Genomic DNA, 19,545 nt, shown 5'->3' with positions numbered 1-19,545 from the left:
CCCAGAGATCATTAGATATATAGCAGGTAATCCACCCCAGTTAGCATTATAAGGGATTATTTTTAATCGGGATTTTATAATCATAATCCGAATGAAATAACACGAAGAGACCGTATGACATTTGTTTCCGTTTTAAAACCAGGTTATTTAGGACACGTTAATGCCATGTAAAGTAAAAAAAGAAGTGCAGAGTAGGGAAATAGAGCTGAACAATTTGCAGGGTTGTAAAACTTTTTGGACTTTTATTTCTTTTGTGTTGAACAGGATGATTGTGTTTGATGGGAAGGAGTCCACTGTACGTGATTAAGCAGGGACAGTAACCTTTGAAACTGAATAAAATGCTGTATTTACAGGAGTGGGAAATGATGAAGAAATGGAACGGACTTTTCCCCAGGGTGTGACAAGGGTCGGGGAGAGAACTGAAAGATTAGCTCCATTCTGCCTGCCCAGTGAAAGAAGCGGCTGGTGTTCTAGAAGCGTGAGAGCTGGCGGCTGAGCAAAGAAGGGGCTATAGCGGAGCGAACCCCCCGCTCTTTGTTCCGTCCGGCTCTACGAAGAGCAGTATTCGTCGCAACACTTCTGAAGTGCTTTGCAGATCCTTATCGAGGGGCTCAGAGATATAGCGGCTTGTAAATCAGATAAGGAGAGGGGGACACTGCTTCTACGAACAGCGCTTGTCCCCTCCCCCCACTGTGCCCATCTTCAGCCATACAGGCAGAGTCGCTTTCAGTTCTCCAAAGTGAAGAGAGCCCTCTCTTCCACCTGCTAAAAACTGATGGATTATGAGCATTTCGAGCCAGGGCTTCTACGTTAGCAGGGTGCAGCAAGCCTCGTACCCGGGACGCCAATGTTGTCCCCGCACACTTGACTTTGCAAGAAGAGCTTGAGGAGCTGCGAATCTCTCGTAAGGCGCAGCCGCCGCCGCCTACCCCCCCCCCCCCCCAAATCTTGCCAGGGTTCTGGACTCAACTAGTCTCCACAACGGAGAGAATTTCAGCAAACGAACAGGGCCCTAGCAAAGTCCTGCCGCAGGGATGCCAAGGCGACAGAGCCTCCTCCCCGCGCCCAACAGCTGCAGGACACAGCTTGACCCCATGTCTGTAAACCAGTGCACTGCTCACAACGACCCCAACTTCTCCACTAGAGCCGCACGCCACTGCCTACCCCCTTCCCTAACATGCACCAGGCCCAGCGCTGCGCTCCGGCGCCGGACGCATGCACGGCTTTCGCGCGCGCCAGCTCTGCCCAGCCAGATATTCTAAGCGCCCCAAAGCAAGCCAGCCCCACGCGCGCGCCACCTCCCTTTAAGAGGCCGGACGGCTCCGCCCCTCTCCTCCTGAGAGGCGGGGTGAGCGGCGAAGGCCCCACTACCCCGCGACGCTATTGGTTGGTGAGGTGAAGCTGCCCTCGCGGATGCCTGCGCTGGGGAGTAGAGAGCGTGGTGGGGCGGGCTGTCGCGCTGTGCAAGTTGGGCAGCTGGAGGGGACGCGCTGAGCCGCCGGGACGGGACGGGCTGAGCCCGCGGAGTTACAGTGTGGAGCCGGAGAGCGGAGCGGGACTCCAGGCGAGGGGACCCGAAGGAGCTAATCCAGGGCGAGGCGAGGGGGGACTAGCGCGTGCGGCAGAGGAGCGGCTTTCTCTGCGGGAGCAGCTCGTGCAGCAGAGCCGGCCGGGGGAGCCCTGGATGCGGGCGGAGTGAGCTCTGCTGCCGGGGGGACTCCAGCCCCAGGGGATGGGAGCGTGAAACGGGCTAGAGACCAGGGCAGCGGCCGGCGGGATTTACAGCACCGGGAGGATTAGCGGCTCCCCGGCCCCGGCGCCCCCGGGCGAGGGGGAAGATGGCTCGGCCGGAGGGGCGTCCCAGTCTCTGCAAGTGGCTCCTGGGCGTCCTGCTCGCCATGTGCCGCCTCGCAGCGCCGCTAGCCAAGAACCTGGAGCCGGTGTCCTGGAGCTCGGCCAACCCCAAGTACGTGCTGCACCTTCGAGTCCTCCCCTCTCCGCCGCGGGCGTCTCCCCTTTCCCTTTCGCGGGGGCCGCTCTCGGGGCGGGGGTCTGGGCGCCTCTGAGCCGGGGGCCAGAGCGATGAAATCCCTTGGCAGCTCCCGAGAGTTAAGGGCTATTCCGAACCGACTGAGCTCGACCAGAGTCTGTGGTGCCCGCTCCTGCCCTGGTGCCCTCTCCGGGCTGTGGGCGCGGATAGAGCTGGGCTCGGATGCTCGGGGTGCCTGACCGAGCTGTCATGTTCCTGCGAGTCGCCTCCTTCCCCGGCCCTTTGACGTGCCTGCCTGGCGAATGCCTCTGGAGTCTCTGCTGCATCCGCTACTCTCCGGAGGAGAGAAATTATAGAAGTTGAAAGCCGCCTCGGTGCTTAAATCAGGCCCTCTGGGTTGTAACGTGGTTCCGAGTTCAGCCTTGGTCCCGCGGACTTTGCCTTCCTAGCCGCGTCTCTCCATGGCTGATCCTGCCTAATGGGCCGGCCCCATTGTGTCTGATTTCTTCTTTCCCCAAATACACAGCTTTGCCTAGACACAGTTTTTAGAGAGGGGGAAGATGACATGCACTAGTTTTTTAAATAGACTAAAATGAATATTTTATTGGCTTTCCTACGTCTGGATAAACTAGGATTTCATCTCTTTCACAGAAACCCATTTAGGAAACTGGCAAGGCATCCCACTGGGGACTCCATAGGTAACACACACATACTCAGATGGACATACATGATTTATAGGGTGAGGCAAGAGCCCTTGATGAAGCTTTTACCTCTCTTAGATGAAATTAAACGTGTATATTTTTACTTTAATTGTCCCTAAGCCCTTTTGTTAAGCCATCCCTCTTGATAAAACTAAATATATTTACTCTCACTCTCCTAATAATGCATTTATTGTTTTAAAACCTGGGGGAGATGTCCCTTGACTATGCCCCCAAAGAAGAGGGGGGAAAGACTGCTGATGTGCTCTTACCTTAGCACAATACCAGAGGTCCCTTATTTAACAACTGTGGCACTATGAAATGAACATATAAAATGTATCAGTAAAAGAATTTTCTTGTTTAATTCGATTTCCCAATTCATACTGCTGGTGAGAGAGGAATATGCTTTCTCTACCCCACCCCGCTTTGAGTGGTTCAAGAAGTACAATATTAGAGGCCCATCTGTTTCTCTTATGCCAATCTGTATTTGTTCCCAAGGTCTAGGCACTATTTTTATAGGAAAATATTCCAGATTTTGGGTGTGCTCAGTTAATTGGTGTAAAATATTCTATATTTTCTATCTATCTCACTTAATTGCTGCTGTTCAGTTTTTTGCAATGTGGGAGTGCCTTTTTTTTGTTGTTACAGTGATTCCCTGGCTAGTCTCAAAATATTACCCAAATTGTTCTTTCATTGTGCAGTCTTGTGTGTGTAGTTTTTTTTCTCTCCTATTTTCGCACAGAAAAATGCAAAAGTGGTGGTGGGTTAAATTTCTTTTTAGTTGTCATGCAGAGTTTTCTCTAGATCTTTGAACCTATAAGTGTATTGAATAGTTCTGAATAGAACAGAGAAAATCAGTTTTTAATTACTCTCACAAGGGATTTCAAGTTGAATTTGGATTTGAAGTTTTAGAGCCTCTCTTGTGCCAGTTACTTGTAAAATGTAATAGCTATATTTGGATATTGGTGGTTTTTTTCTTGTTAAAAATAGGTTACTAAGGATCTTACTACTTAAATTGTAGATATTGGTCTGCAATTGCCAGCAGATGGCTTTCAGTTCACATGATTTGTGCAAACTTGGGCTACAGGCAAAAGAACTGGAGGTTAATATATCAAAACCTCATCACATCTCTGTCAGTTTTATGCCAAAACGATCTTCTCTTTGTACCAAAAATTGGGTGAGAACTTTCTTTTTCTTTCTTTTTTTTATGTGTTAACTTTCTGGCTGCTTTTGCAGATACAGATGAGATCTAGGAATGCATCAAATTATTTGCAGTCTTAACAAGACTTCAGTTTTATTGCAAACAGGATTTCTGTTGATATCTTTATTAGATCACCTAAAACTAATCTGTGTGTTCTTACCCTTGGCTTTAGAACGGCACAGATTGCCTCTCTGTTATGTTATGCTCTGAATGACTGTAGTCCCACTCTTCTTTTTTTCCTTCCTCACCTACTGTGCTAGTCTGTAAAGGATTTTTTAAAATATATTTTGACCAATGGGCAGATATTAAAAACTAGCCCCTGGTTTCTGTCACTTACCTGAAGGCTGCAAGCTGGAACCAGGGAGACATCTCTGCTTGCAATTCACATTCCCATTGACTCCAGGAGCCAGAATTGAGGGATATAAATTGGCTCCACAAGAGAAGATTGTAAATGTTGGTGCCAGCCTTTATTTAATAATGTGTTTGGCTGGCATACAGTAGCACATATTTAGGTGATCCAGGATACTGGTAAGCACATTACATCTTGTAAAAAAAAATACTCCTTATATATAGGTTAATAAAATACCAGATACTCTCATCTGCTTGCTGCTTTGGAGCAGATCCTCAAATTGTCCTCGATTCTAAAATGGCTTGGAAATACTGTTTTTTGACTCAAGAGCTGGTCTTCCTTTGCTCCTGGAAAATGTGTTGTTGCCTGTTTGTTTTACCTGGTGTATATTGGTAGACACTTTCCTATTTGGTTCTGTAAAAGTCTTTGTTGGCAATCATTTGTTGTTCCGAATCTAAAGAAACATGTTGCTTCTTTGTAAATTGTTTTTCATTTATATTTAAGGCACCCGGAGGCTCTTAGTCATGAGTTGCCTGTAAATTCAGGATTTGTTAATAGTTTTATCTTATCAGTTCAGCATGGGTATACTTCAATATGGAAAGGCTGGTATGGCTTGTTAAAAAAGTAGATATATTTTTTGAAGATTTCTGAGAGAGAGAAATCTTTTTTGCATTAAAACATTATGTACAGAGAAGTAAACCTTTGCTTCTACATATTCAGTTTCTGAAATCTAATAGTACTGATTCTGTTACCAGCAAAAGCTTTTGAAACAACCAGAATTTAAACAAGCCTTATCTTCAGGGTAGAGTGACAGGGAAAGATTTAAGTACTTCCTTCAAGCCCTGCTTTATATATCTGATGGGATTCCTGCATTCACTCCTTTTTCCCTCAAGTCCTCTTTGTAACGTCACGTTTACAGCTTCACTTAGACTAAATTTGGTAGAATCTCAGAACAGCTGTGCTCTTAATTTAAAAAATATTAATGATGAAAGTTACTATCTCATCATATTAGATTAGAAAGTAACTAAAAACTTTTAAAAGATGTCTAAGCACCCAAATTGGATACTAATAATCTGTAGGCGTTTTAGGAACGATTACATCAGGATGTTTTTGGTAGCAGTCTTGCTGAACTTTATCTTGTAAATCAGAGTGTTTTATCTTATCCCCATCTCGTCTCAATTTAAAAACAGAAAAAAAGCCCCCAACAAAAAGGACTTTATCTTGATAACTTTCTCTCCAAATCTCTTAGCAGTCAGATGAGTTTATGGCTTTTCTGGGAGGAGAGAGAGAAACGGGGAAAAAGAAGTAATCTGAAACAATTAAGTCACCCTGTATAGTTGGACACAAACTGGTATGTAATTGTTAATCTTGTTCTGTCTTCATCAAAATGGGGACGGTAAACTCTCCCATTCTGATCTGGAGGAGTTTGAAAGATTAGGAAAGAGACTTTTTCTGAATAATAAAATCCCAGTAAATGATTGCACCAGTTAGATTTATTCCCCCCTTTTGAAGATATCTTCATGGGCCTGTAGCTCAGGAGGAGCTCCTTTGCCCAAAAAGTGACCATCTGCATTTGTAAATCTCTCACACAGGCTTTGAAGGGGATGAAAAAAATAAATTGGTTCCAGAGACCACCTCAGCTTTTTTTAAAAAAAAAAAAAAAAAAAAAAAAGGAGAGGGGGGGAGAAGAAAGTGGTGCTAAAAATTAGGAAACAAAGAGAAGACACCTTTCTTCATTATCTGATGGCTTGGCTTTCTCTTTCTGAGTTAGCTGATACCTTTGAGCTTCGTTTCTGGTACATGTCCATATTTGGGTAATGTACACTTTGAATAGACAGACCTGATTTATAGTGTTAAATTGTTAATGCCTGCAAGGAGTTCTAATTACTCTGTGTATTTCGAGTGCGATATACCATTAATGCTCCCCAAAGCAAGCATATGCCAATACGTTTTCAGAGTGCTCAAGCTGTCACAGGAAAAAACTGGTTGTCCTGACAGTCTTGTTGTTGCCTTAGAATGTGCCTTAGAATGTGATGCTGAAAGAGGGCAAATTGAAAAAACGTTTTCCTTATTTATGAAGATCAAGGTGTGGGTAGATTTGGAGACATCCTTTCTAGTTAATAGCCTTGTTTTTTCTTCCCATGCAAAGGGTTTGATTAATTAAAATAGTTACCATTGGAGGGTGATGGTCACTCCTTGATGCTTGTGGCATTTGTTTTAGAGTATCATGGAATTGGTGGTTCTACTTCCATCTTCTTATAGTATGGATTTCAGAAGCCAAAGTTTGTAGGAACACTTGCTTTCTAGAACCTCTCCTTTGATGTATTCATGTTTCTGTTTCTCTTTACTTTTCTGCCAGCAGGCCTCTTGTGTCAGCAGAATTTCCCTGTTGGATAGCCAGAGTGCAGGACTTGGGTGAGGATGAAGGCACAGCATCATTGCCAGGCTTGTACTAGGGTTTACCAGGGTGAATATCAAATAATTTTGAAAATAATTCTTTCTCTCTTCCTCTCAACAAATTAACCTGCTGAAGTAGTGCCAACTAGATAGGAATTAAAGATTGGCTGGTTATTCAGTGGTGATGAAAGGCTGAAATGAATATGGAATGTCTGCATGATGATAGAGTTTGCGCACACAGAAAATGTTCAGAGTTTGGGTTTTCTGTCCTCTATATATGGATACCTTGAGCTTTTTGGGATACTTGGTCTCACAGCATTTCTTCTCTGTTTTGTAAGCTTATTAGAGCAGATCTTTTATCCATGTTTCTAGTATCACCATACATTCTTTGTATAAAAAAGAGCTTGTGGGTTCCAGTGAAGTTTATCTAATTCTGTCTAGGGCTTGGACTCTTGTAGCATATCCAACTTGCCCTTGTGTTCTAATACATGTGTGAAAATCACATTCCTAGTTTTTGGATTCCAGCTTTTAAAGAGTTGTCAGAACTGAATCTGAGGAACCCCTTTCTATGTTGCTTTCTTCTGTGGTTCAGGTCCCATTGGGGACGACTGGTTACCAAACAAAACAAAATTTATTTTATGTGGTGGTGCTTTTGCTTTAGAATTTTGCAGATTCTTCTGAATTAATCCCCATTTCACCATGTATTATTCTCGCTAGCAAATGCAATTTAATAAGCAAATTTAAAAAGTGGGGATGAAGCCTACGTAGCTCCTATCATGCTTGACCTACAGCAAATCTAATACAATGAACTGCTTGCTTTTGTTGCATTAGAATTATTTCCTCTGTGTAAATGCATTTAAAGACCATTCACTGGGATTTTTAAAACATAAAAAAAGTTTTCTCTTGTGCTTCTTTGAAACTCAGAGAGACAGTATTTCCTTATCAGCTGTTTATCCAATTACACGTAAAAGTGCTGAAAATTAATACTACTTTTTAAAAGATTGAAAGCCTTTAAATATATTGTGTGGAATTTTCTTAAATGGAAGAAATAAAGTCACTTTAAAATACGGAGTAAAAACCGGACAGTATCAGGTTAAATATTGGATATAAAAGATCAACTTTCTTATGTTACAAGATGCCTTAGCCTTTCATATCTTTCATTTAGACACTGAGTTTAATTGCCACTGTGTCAAATGTTTTACTTTGTTCATTTTGAGAAATACAGAAAAATATTCCTTTTGTTTCTCGTTGGTTTCATTTTTGGCCTTTTCACTAGCACATATTGCTGTATTTTTTATGATGAAAAAATACAGAAAAAGGATGTGTATCTGAAAAATATGATAATGTCTTTGGTGGCCTTGGGCTTTTAATGTGTACTCAACATTTCTAACATATTTTAACTGGATTAATGCTCCTTTAAATGAGCTTTGCGTTGAAAGTCAGCAGAATTGTTATTCGGGGGCTCAAAGAACCAATGTGGTTCTAATTTTATCCCATCATCTCTGAGGGGGCTCTTTGAAACCTGCTTTTTGAGTTTACAGGGGGATGAAAATTGAAGTGTGTTTTCAGTGGTTTACTCGGGCAGTACTATTTAATAGATAGTGTGTTTGATGATTTGTTGGGAGTGTATTGTTAAACAACTTGGAGTTGTGCAGAAATACTGACTAAGTCTTGGAGAAGATTGACCCTGGTGGGCTTCTATGCTGAATGATGAAAGGAAACATTCCTAATAAAATATGGTTTGGAAAATTCATTTCAGGTTGGAATTTTGCTATCCAGAAAGCATTTTAATAAGGAGGAGAAGAAAATGGGACACATCAGCCATGTAGTTTTTAAGAATTGATTATAACCTACTATATTTTTCTCCCCCAGAAGGAAATTTTACTCCTAGATTAGCTCACTTATTAGCTTTCTGTAGCAAGAAAATTACTGTCTTAAAAAAAACAAATTAAAAAAAAAAAAAGTCTGCCAAGAACAAAAAAGTCTTATCCTTTGTGGTATTTTTATTCTCTGTCTTTAATGACATCAGTGTCCTGTTTAATTTTGTAAGCATCGGGTTTGAAGACTAGTGTGTCTCTGCTTTTTCTAATGTCTTTTATGAGGGACAGAGTGCTTGTGGGAAAGCTGTTTTTGATGGAAGTAGTTGGCCCGGAGCACTGCATCAGTGGGCTAACACTTGTTGGAGCAGATGTAATTTAATTACTGTACTGGGGGTGTATGAGGCGCTTCACATTATAAGGAGTTCAGCAATATTGAATACATGCTGCTTATTTTTAATTAAAATGTATTTTGATTGTATAACCTTCCATTTGAATTCTGCTAGCAGTAGCTGGGTATTATCTGCTGTGGTTCCTTGCTAATCTGAGTTTGGGACATCCAGATGGCAGCGTAACTGATCTTATAGCATGCATGCACCTTTAACTGGTACATTTGAAAGATTTTTCTTAATCTCCAATGACTGGTTTGGATTAAATGGGGCTGGGCAGCCTGAATCCTGGTTCATGTTTCCTGCTGGAATGAAAGAACTGTTTTCAAATGTGGCAAAAAGACAAGGGTGGAAAAGGGTCTTCAGAGCATTGCATGCTTTGGTTTGAATAGTTCAGATGTAAGCTTGGCCTTGGATGATTGTGAGCGTAATGCTAGATCAGTTTTGTGCTGGTTTGTTGAAAGTGCATTTTCCAGGTTGGCTAGCTTCAATTTAAAGTGCAAGCAGATCATTCTCTGTTGTGATTATAGGGATGCAACAGTCTATTAACTACTTTGTTTCAAATCTACATACATTTGTGTGCATGCAGGATGGAGAGGATTTTCATTACACATTGCCATCTTCCATTCCAGAGAGGATATGGCAAGTTTGGCATGTCTTGAAGCTATTTTGGGGGAGATGAATAAATGTAATTTTCAACTTTGGAGAGAGAGGGGAAACTGCTTTCTTTGAAGTCCTGTTTTCCTGCTCAGTGCCTTTGCCTGGAGGGAAGAAGCATCCAGGGCTCACTAAATGTCTATATATAAGGACTGACTCTTCTGTTGACTTAAGAATTTTTTAAAAAAAGTAGCTGAATTTGAAGCAGCAACTATTGCAGTAGCTGGATAAATACCACTGGATTCCATAAAACAGATTTAATTACTTCCTTAAAAAGGAGCTGTGATGGGGTGACTGACTGTAAAAGGAGCTGTAGTTTCATGTAGCTAAACAGCTGCTAAAGTACCTTAAAACACTGTCCGGAATTATGACCGAATCAAAGCTTTACTTTCTTTGGGAAAGTTATATTTTTTCAGCATTTCAGATGAGCATCTCCCATTTCATATTTGATCTGAAGGAATTAGTGACTTCAGTATATCCACTATCCTTTATTTTTTTAAATACAGCATTTTCGATAAACATGGCACTTCACAGTGATTCCACAACAGAAGGTGAGTCTTGTCAAAACAGGCAAAGGACAACAGATGCAGGCAGTGTGTCCATGGAACAGCATGTGGACGGGTAGGCCTGTTTCGATAAGGAGGTGTCATCTGCGAGAGACTGTTGTTTGTGAAGACCAAGGCAGATATTTCAGATTATGTCTAATCAAAGTTTTTTTTTTTCCCCTTTGAAGAATTAATATTGAGTGGAGTTTAAACAATTCTCTAAAAGCCTTTGATTACCTATTGGAGACAATGCTATTTGTCTGTAGGATTTTGGGGTCTTGGAGAAGTAGTATTGTCCCCTGGTCATCTTGAAAGATTTCAGAGCTGTTGTATTATTTGTAGCCCTTCTGCAAAGTGTTAGAGAAGCTTTGGTGCTTAGAAGACTTCTTGAAAAATGCTGGAGTCCTATGAGAAACATCTTGTACAGATCAGTAGCACATGGTATTTGGATTGTTTGGAGTCTGGCAGCTGAAACAGGGTGTGGAGAAACAAAGCTTAAATCCACTCTAATTAATGATTTCTTGCATTGGAGGAAACTGCAAGGAAGAGTCATGGGTGTGTAGTCATCACAGTGTCACATCTGGGCAAGGATGGAGTGATGTGGTGTGGTTGTGTGTGTGTTCTTTTTCTCCCCCCCCCCCCATAATGGCAGTATCTAGGAGCCCCAATCGTGGTAGCTGCTGTTCAAACACATAAGAAGTAACTTTCCCTATCCTGAAGAGAGCCTGGTCTAAAACAAGACAAAAGATGAGAAAAAGGAAGAGCTATCCTTTTTTGGAGATGAGAATTTGAGACACAGATTAAATGACATGTCCAGGGTCCCCAGACATTTGTGACAGAGTTCAGACTAGGACTCCAATTTTCTGAGTGCCTGAGCAGTGTCATGGTCACCATGGCTATTCTGCATTCAGCAAAAATGTTGTTGTAAGCAAGGCTCAAGTGTGCTGACGGTGGTGGCAGGTAGGGCTTTGCTTTGGATAGCAATGACTTGTTCTCAGAGCTCTCTGCATTCGCTCCCAGGAGCTGGGTATAGAATTATTCAGGTGTCAGCATGGCAAGGCCACCAGGCCCTGGAGCTGAGCAGCTGCACTTAAAAAAATTCTAGCTATTTTTAACCCTGGCTTGTCTGTTCCGCTTGGAATAACCTTTCCTGGCTGCAGACTGCCCTTCACAGGTGTTCTGTCTTCTCTCTTCTCCTCCTACAGCAGTTCTGCCAGCTTTTGTCTGCAGTGCTTGCTTTGGATAGTAGCCATGTTGTGCCATGGTAAGGAATCTCAAATCTGTGGGTGAACAAATCACTGCATAGACTATTAACATAGGGAGTTACATGAAGGCAAATGCTTATAGTCAGCTACTGATAAGATAAACCAGTTTTCAAATGAAATAGTAACAAATTGGAATTTTTGGTTTTTTTTTTGTGTGCTTTCCATTGTAGCAGAATCCTCTTGTCTTCAGTACCTTCAGAATAGCAGCTTTGCATCTGACTGTGTGTACACTGTGTCCCTGGCTACTGAACTGATAACTTGTTCACCTTCTGCAGTAAAAGATAGAGGTGGGCAAAGCTTCCATACTTGTTTTCCTGATTTAAAAGAAAAAGGACAAAAAAACAACTAGAAACTATAATCAACTACAATTCCAGGAGGCGTCTTTCAGCATAGTAAGTGTGTGGCATGCTTGACTACTTAGCAAGCAACTTATTAGCATGCAAGATATTGGCATGATAAAGCATGAACTGGATTTGTGATGCTGTCATGTCAAAGTGACTGGTACTCACAACAATCTGTATTCAAATGTTAGCGTATGGTGTAGCGGTTTGGAAGGGTGTGGGAGTACCTTTTCCAGAACCGTTTTTCCAACCCCTTTTTTATTTTTCCTTTCTATTTATTAGCCTATTTTATTTTTCCTGAAATCCTAGAGCTGAGATGCAGCTTTATGGGCTAGCTGGTGTCTTGCAAATCGTCAGTGTAAACAAACGTCCCAAGAGAACTTCAGGAGCTGAGCTGTTCTAACCACAAACTTTTTAGTTGCATTTTCTTCTCCATATTATGAAAAACTCAGATTTGTACTGAGTTGTGAAAACTTGTAACACAAGATGATTTAAAATGTCATTCTGTCACATGAGCTGCAGCTGGGATTCCCACTGAATACGCGACAAGGAGTCCGGTGGCACCTTATAACTAACAGATTTATTGGAGCATAAGCTTTCGTGGGCAAAGACCCACTTCGTCAGATGTTGCATCTGACGAAGTGAGTCTTTGCCCATGAAAGCTTATGCTCCAATATAGCTGTTAGTCTATGAGGTGCCACAGGACTCCTTGTCACTTTTGCAGATCCAGACTAACACGGCTAACCCTTTGATACTTGACACCACTGAATATGGTTTAGTGGTTTCTATTCTCCAGTATTGGGGGGAGGGTGGGACTCCTTTCTGTGCTTATTCAAGGATCTGCTTACTTGGAGAGTTGTATTTTAGGAGCCTGAGTGTAGGCTCTCCTCTTTGGGCTGAGGTAGTTGAGTACTTACGTACTTGAGTACTGAGGCAAGATTTTGGGGGGTTGTGTACAGTGTACATCAGACTCGGTAGATTCTTATGTCTCTGTGTTGCTTGTAATGGTTCCGTGGCTCTTGTGTGGTGGTGCATGGTGGGAAGAGACTCGACTTCAGTTGGTACCCTAAATGTGTAGCATATGTGTATAACTGGCATCAAGGTCTGGACATGGTAGATTTTTTTTTTCTACATCTGTTTTCTCACTCTCACCCCAGATTGGAGTATGATTCTGCTCTCCTTCGTGCTTAACACTACTAGGAATCGGGGACAATATTTGTGTGAAAGGTTCTGTACAAGCTGGTGCTCTCTCTATTTGGAGAATATCATCGGTAGTGAGTTTGGGGAATACATTCTGTAAGAGCAGACCAAGTTTTACTCCCTGTTGGCTGAGCTCCTAACTCACAGGAGGATGGGAAAAGGAATGGAATGAGTCTGATGTATCCCTTTGCCACCTGGAGCAGGTGAATGTATTTTTCATGCTGTAAAAGGCTTTACTCGTGTGTGTGTGTGTGTGTGTGTGTGTGTGTGTGACTGACTCAAGTTCGTGTGTGTGTGTGTGACTGACTCAAGTTCCCTTTTTCACAGCTTAATCTGAACGTTGGGGAATATTATCTGCACTGCTTCATTTATGTATTATTCAACAGCCTCTGGTTAGATCAGGGTGGGCAGTAAGCGGCCCATGGGCTGAATGTGGTTCATCATGGTTATCCCCTGGTGGGCTGCCAGATGCTTTATTTACCTGCACATCTGCTGGTATGGCCGCTCGCAGCTCCAGTTGGACACAGTTGACTGTTCCTGGCCAATGGGAGTTGCAGGAAGCAGCATACTGGCCCATGCTGCTTCCTGCAGCTCCTAGTGGCCGGGAACAGTGAGTCATGGCCAGCAGGACTGAGTGGCCATATCTGCAGACATGCAGGGTTATAAGATGTCTGGCAACCCGCCAGGAGCTATTGTTGGTGAATTGTGTCTTGGCCACTTATTTCCCACCCTGGGTTACATACTTGAGAAAAAGCAAAATGTGTCTTTGCTGCTTATGGGCTTAAATATACACTTATGCCATCAGCATTGATCACTGAATATTTGCATATTTTATTCCCCATTAAAGCTGAGAAGTCTGTTTAAGTTGGACAGGTTAAATGTGAGTGTCCACTGCCGCTTTTACATATAATTCCCTTTGCTACTGATTTCAGTATTTGAATGGTTTCTGAAGTGTGTTTGTCTGTGTGGTATTGTGTGTGAGACTATTAGATGAAGACATTCAGCTCCCCATTACAGTAGCAATGAGACAAACAAGAATGCTCAGTTTGGCTTGAGAGAATTGCACTGAAGGATGTCTGCTTGTAAATACAGTTGCTGTAAGGGATGGATGTAATTCCTTTGTTTAGTTTTCTTGTAGTAACCCAATTGAACACAAAGGGGAGACCTGCTGTTTTCCCACAGAGCGTTAGTATAAGGTCCGTGCCCCACCTGGAGTTAACGAGCAATTTTAACTGCAGTGTTTGTGAATGTGGGAGCTGTGGAATGGTGACTCTTCCCCTTTAAAAAGCAATATGATGGCTGGAGCTTTGCAGGGGGGACCCTTGGACTATTGTTAGGCGTCTTTGGCATTTTTCAGGATAGTGGGCCTCTCTTTTAGGGGAGAGTGTGAAATGGTTTGTATTGTGCAGGGGGAAATTCCCTTGGAAGCCAGGGGAGGGATTAAGGAGGTACCCTGTCTGCAGCCGCAAGGGCAGCATATGGAAAGGATCTGAGTGTAATATCCCAAGCTGCAGAACAGCTTTACTGAAGAGGCCACTTCAGCAGGGGACGCAGTGTGGTTAGTCCTCACCGGCTGACACATCCCAGGCCTTCCTCAGACTTGAAAGAGCCTGAGTTTGCCTTTGAATCTGAGGATTTATAGCCCTTTTAGGCCTCTCCAATAAAAGCAAGGCTCCCTTCTCAGACAGAGCCCACCATCTCCCTCCTCTGGGCTCATTATCCTGGGGATTTGTGTTGCTTTCTCTCGCACGCTCTGTTCACAACTGCTAGTTTCTTCAGATGTATAGCCGAGAACTTCAGCGTCTAAAAGCGGAGTCAGCAGGACCCTGGAGACCTATAGATAGAAATGTTGGTGCCAAAACGTGGTCCCCGCCCCATAACTGAACACTCTCCCTGGAGACCAGCAGTCCACTGCAGAGTCAAGCTGAAGCTGTCAAGGATCAAAACAAAGGCAGCTTCTCCAAAGTCATCTCTGGGCAGAGACCCAGGGGTGCAAACAGTTAAGTGCCCCCTGATTTTCAGATGATGTACATTTAAAAATGGCCTGAACAGAAAGGGGCATAGCTAAGAATTGGCTCAGTGTACATGTATATTCTGTTGGAGGTGTTCAGGGGAACAGGAGGGGCTAGAGAGATGTTAGCATTTTGGGGGAAGAATCCCTCTTGTAAATGTAAAATGCCACTTTTCACACTCTCTCGTGACTTAAAGCCAACTGAAGTGAGGAGTATGCGTCTGTGTCTGCCCATCAGATGCCTGATTTTATTTGTGGACTTGGGTCAGAATTGGAGCTGTCCTCTTCGATGCTGTCCATGCAAGGAACTAGGAATGATGCTTTCTAATGCAGTGAGATCTAGTCCAGTCTGCAGACCATACTGTCCTGATAAAATGTGTCCACTGATAACAAAGGGCTTCTTTTCTGACTTCCTGCTTTTTTAGCCTTGTGTTGCCTCATTCTTTCTGTGTTACATTGATGGCAGATTGCAAGCTGCTCATAGAAGAGACTTGCCACTACAGAGATCTCTAAAGCACCTTGCCCACTTGGGGCATTTTGTAACCATACTCTTCCAGCAGGCAGCATACGGCTTTTGCAGGAGCAAAGGTCCAGCCTCCTGGCAACAATGTTCATACTGGCATGTTTGTTCTTCTGCAGGTTTTTCAGAGCTCACGTCTGTGGTGATTAGTGGCCTTTGACTGCATTTCATACAGTATCTTAGTGTCCGGGGTGCTGGATTCCTCAGCTCTCTTGGGTGCCAGGGTTATTAGAGCTTACCTTTGTTTTGAATTCCTGGGCTGTAAGACAAGCCGTACCCCTCCAGGTGTCTGCAAATCTTATTACCAGCCGTTTTTCCACTTGCCTTGGCCATGGTCTTTAAATTTCATCTGTTTGCTGAGTGCTCGTTGGTCTGGTTCTGAATGACCGGGACCGCAGCCTCCGTCATTCAGACCTAGGAGTTCAGCTGCTCAACACATGCTGCCAGATTTATTTGGTGTCTTGTCTCTCTCTCTCTCTCTCTCTCTCTCTCTCTCTGTCTCTCTCTCTCTCTCTGTCTGTCTCTCTGTCTGTCTGTCTCTCTCTCTGTCTGTCTCTCTCTCTCTCTGTCTGTCTGTCTGTCTGTCTGTGCGCACATTCTTGCTTAGCACCAGCTGAAGAATTCAAAAGCTCATACTGGTCTTGTCTCCGTGCAATGGGGGTGGGGACAGATCAACATGCCCTTTTGCCATTCCCCATGGTCCATGATACACATTGTTTGGTACTTGTTTTGCCAATGTGCAGCATAAGCCAGTGGGTCTGCAGTGTCTCACCTCAGTCTGGCAATATGAAGAGGAAGCTCTTCCCACATTAGTCTCTGTCTCCATTTTCTGGCCCACAAGAAGACGTGTTTGCAGCATCCATTTGATGTCTTCTGTGCAGGCGATGGCCCCACGCTGTCAAGTTCTGCTGCATCTACATGAGACCATCATGATGCTTGTGCCAGATCTTGATTCAGAACCCAGCCTTGAGCCCCTCGCTCCGGCTGCAGCAACACTGGCCTTGCCACCCAACTTATTCCTGGACAGGCGATTTTGGAGGCTGGACCTCCTTATACCCTGGCTCAAGTGGGGCCTGGGACAGTAGGGGAGTGGGGGGGCTGCAGCTGGGTCTGTGATGGCAGGAGGTGGGGGGGCAGTGGGTGAGGGGGAGGAAGGAGGGGGGGCAGAGCAGGTTCAGCGGGAGGAGTGGCAATGGGGGCAGGACCTGGGATGCCCATGGCCTTCCAGATAGTGGCACAGATTGATGACCACTGCTGGATGAGCTAGTCCAGCAAGTGGTTGTGCCATCGAGCCTCTTCCCGCATCCTCTCTGCCATGGTCTCCTCCATCCTTTTGAGACCTCAGCATGCCTGTGCATGAGGTTGGTATAGATCGGCCAGTGCCTGCAGCTTGCAGGGGCCCGGGTGGGTGGCGGGACAGGTGTCGCACGCTGGTCTGCTCCAGCAGGTCTGGCTGTGGAGGATAGGAAGGTGAAAAGTGGTCAGTCATGCGTGTGCACACACTGTCCCTGCTTGTGATCAGTGAGTAACTGTCCTTGGAAAAAGGGATGCCAGTGTTCTCACTGCAAGCCCACATGGCCAGCAGCCCTGGCCTCACAGGTGCCCCAAGGTGGCTAGAGCAACTCTCCCCCTCTCCCCCCTGCAACACCCCCACCATGGCCATGCAGCCCAGGGAAATGTCCAGCCACAGTGGGTCCCCAGGTGTAAGACAGGGGCCTGGAGCAGCTTGAGTCTCCCAGGGCCCCATCCCACCCACCACCTGCCCCTGGCAGCACTGTCTGCGGCAGCGATTGTTGTTGCACGTGCATACATGGCAGAGTGCTATGTGTGACGCTTGCGGTGATCTGTGTGGTGTTGTGCGTGTGCCTTTGTGACCAGCCTGCTTCCCACAGTTCCAGGTGGAGGGGAGGACAGCCCTCCCTGGGGTCAGACGAGTGGTGGTCCTCCCCGAGCCGTGAGCAGCTGCCCATGTGTGCCCTGGGACTGAACTTGCTTGCATGTGCACAGAGAGGTGCAAGCTGTCCAGGAAGAGCATGACACGTGAAGATTGGCCCTCATCCCCTGTGCTCCCACCTCCCCACTTCTGTGTGTGGGGCAACCTCACCGCACTCACCTGATGTTTCCTCATCAGGGTTAGAAGATGCCTGCAAGGCCTCCTGGGTCTGGAGGACTGGCTCCAGGGTGAGGCTGACAACACTCCTGTTGGGGTCCTCCTCATCCTGCAGCTGCTGCTCCTCTGGGTTGTCCTCCTCTATCTCCTGGGAGTGCTGGATGGGTGTCTGCAACCTGGACTTGACAAGAACCTGTGAAGAGAGGGGTTCCCCCCCAGGATTCTGTCCAGCACCTGGAAGTACACGCAATGCTGAGGCTCTTCCCCGGAAGTGGAGCTGCGCTCACGGGCCCTGGCATAGCACTCGGTCCCAGGTTTGGGGGTGATGGCCTTTCTTGGTCCCAGGTTTGGGGGTGATGGCCTCTCTTTGCCATCCCCTTGGCCATGCGGCCATAGGTGTCTGCATTCCTGCATCAGGAATGCAGAGCCTGCTGGGATTCCTCCTCTCCCCAAAGTTCCAATAGTGTTAGGACCTCAGGCCCTGAGCAGGCTGGAGCTCGCCTCTTTGTGCCTCTGGATGAGTCTTGGGATGGGTACTTGGAAGGACCGTGGGGGTCTTGGGCTTGTGCCATGCTTCCTTTGCAGAAATGCAGGGAGAGTCGTGTAGTCAGTGGCATGCTCTGGCTGCCTTACTGCCTCAATGGCTGCCCAGGGTACCTGTGCCTTTAACACATGGCTACAGACAGGAACAATAGAGGTTTTTCCTGCAGATGGAGTGTCCACCAGGGCTTCTCCCTGGAGGCCTGTTTTTTCAGCCTCTCCCCTCCCTCCCCTGGCACATCCCCACATGCCTTTTTTCGATAGACAGCTGTCGAAAAAGGCATTCTTCCTTGTAAAATGAGGTTTACCACTGTCGACAAAACTGCCACGTTCTTTCAATTTACTTTCAAAAGAACATGGCGGCAGTCTAGACGTGGGTGAAGTTTTTTCAAAAAAAGGCAACTTTTTTCAAAGAAACCCCTGTAGTCTAGACACACCCACTCTGAGTCATGTTGTGTCTGTGTCCATATTGTAAGCTAGAATTGTGATTTCCCCCTGCTGGTGTATGTGTAACCTTCTTAGGTCTCATGAACTAGCATGAATAAATAGCAGTGTAGTGGTGGTGGCGGCAAGGGTAGTTGCAGTGGAGGTGTAGCTGAGTCATGCAGAGTACATAGCTCTGGTTTCAAGAAGTAGTTATGTACTCTGTGCTAGCTCAGTCAGGCCTCTGCTACCCAAATTACTGCTGCTACACTGCTATTTATATTCACACTACCTCAGTGAGAGCTGGCATGGGTATATCTACATAGCAGGGCAATCACACCCCTAGCTCGTAGTGTATGCATAGCCTATATCCTTTCTACATGTTGGCACTATAGATCATATCTATTTTATATGTGCATATGAAGACTCTAGCTGTAGAGGCTTATGAAAGAGTCCACAGAAACGCCATAATTGTATTGCAAATTTTTTCTTAATAGGCCCTGTTGGATCACTCAGCCTGCTATATGCATTGTGCCTTCCTACAACCTAAACTCCTGCTGTGCTGGACTTCCAGCAGGCAAGTTCCACTGTTCCAAGCTTCTCCTGAAGAACCAAGCCCCTTTTGGAAAATTCCTTTACTTTGGAGCCTTTTGGAATCTCAGTGGGACAGTTTGCTCAGAGAAAGGCAGAGGTTTTCAGAGCTTATTAGCCTGGCCTAAGCTGTGATGAGCCCAGAAAGGACTGAATGACTGAGTGTAAAGGATGCGAGTGCGTATTGCAATTGGTTGGGGGGTGAATGGTGGTTGGGCAATTGGGGCAGGTCCTGCCCTGCAGTGGGCCAAAAGGGGAGGGATGCTTTAGCAGAAGCAAATCCAATGAAGTGAGAGGCAGTTCCTTGGGCAAGAGTTGCCTGGGACAGAATCCATTCTACAGGCAAAGAGAAGACAAAGGCTTTCTTAGAGTTGGCATTTCCTCTGCAAAGCATCAGTGTGTGTGTGTGTGGGGGGGGGGGGGGGGGGGGGGGAACTGAGTAACTTTGGACCTCTGCAGGTGCACAGAGGTCTTTTTGGATGACATCCTGCAGCAACATAA

The 19,545-nt window shown here is 45.2% G+C and overlaps 1 protein-coding gene and 1 pseudogene across 1 annotated transcript in view; one reads left to right on the top strand and one right to left on the bottom strand.

Annotated features, from left to right (window-relative positions):
* The first annotated feature begins 1,434 nt into the window (after window positions 1–1,434).
* The window catches only part of EFNB1 (ephrin B1), a 130,929-nt gene continuing 112,818 nt past the window's right edge, over window positions 1,435–19,545 (top strand). The window contains exon 1 of the mRNA XM_089781630.1: window positions 1,435–1,966. Coding sequence (XP_089637756.1) covers window positions 1,839–1,966 — 128 coding nt within the window. The 5' untranslated portion in view covers window positions 1,435–1,838. The remainder of the gene's footprint in view (window positions 1,967–19,545) is intronic.
* LOC149523652 (uncharacterized) overlaps window positions 11,551–19,545 on the bottom strand; it is a 38,752-nt pseudogene continuing 30,757 nt past the window's right edge.

The sequence above is a fragment of the Pelodiscus sinensis genome, chromosome 13 (assembly GCF_052426305.1).
Source record: "Pelodiscus sinensis isolate ZL-2025 chromosome 13, ASM5242630v1, whole genome shotgun sequence".
In the NCBI taxonomy this organism is placed as follows: domain Eukaryota; kingdom Metazoa; phylum Chordata; order Testudines; family Trionychidae; genus Pelodiscus; species Pelodiscus sinensis.
The sequence above is the reverse complement of the archived record's forward strand: the minus strand, read 5'-3'. Positions and strand labels throughout refer to the sequence as shown.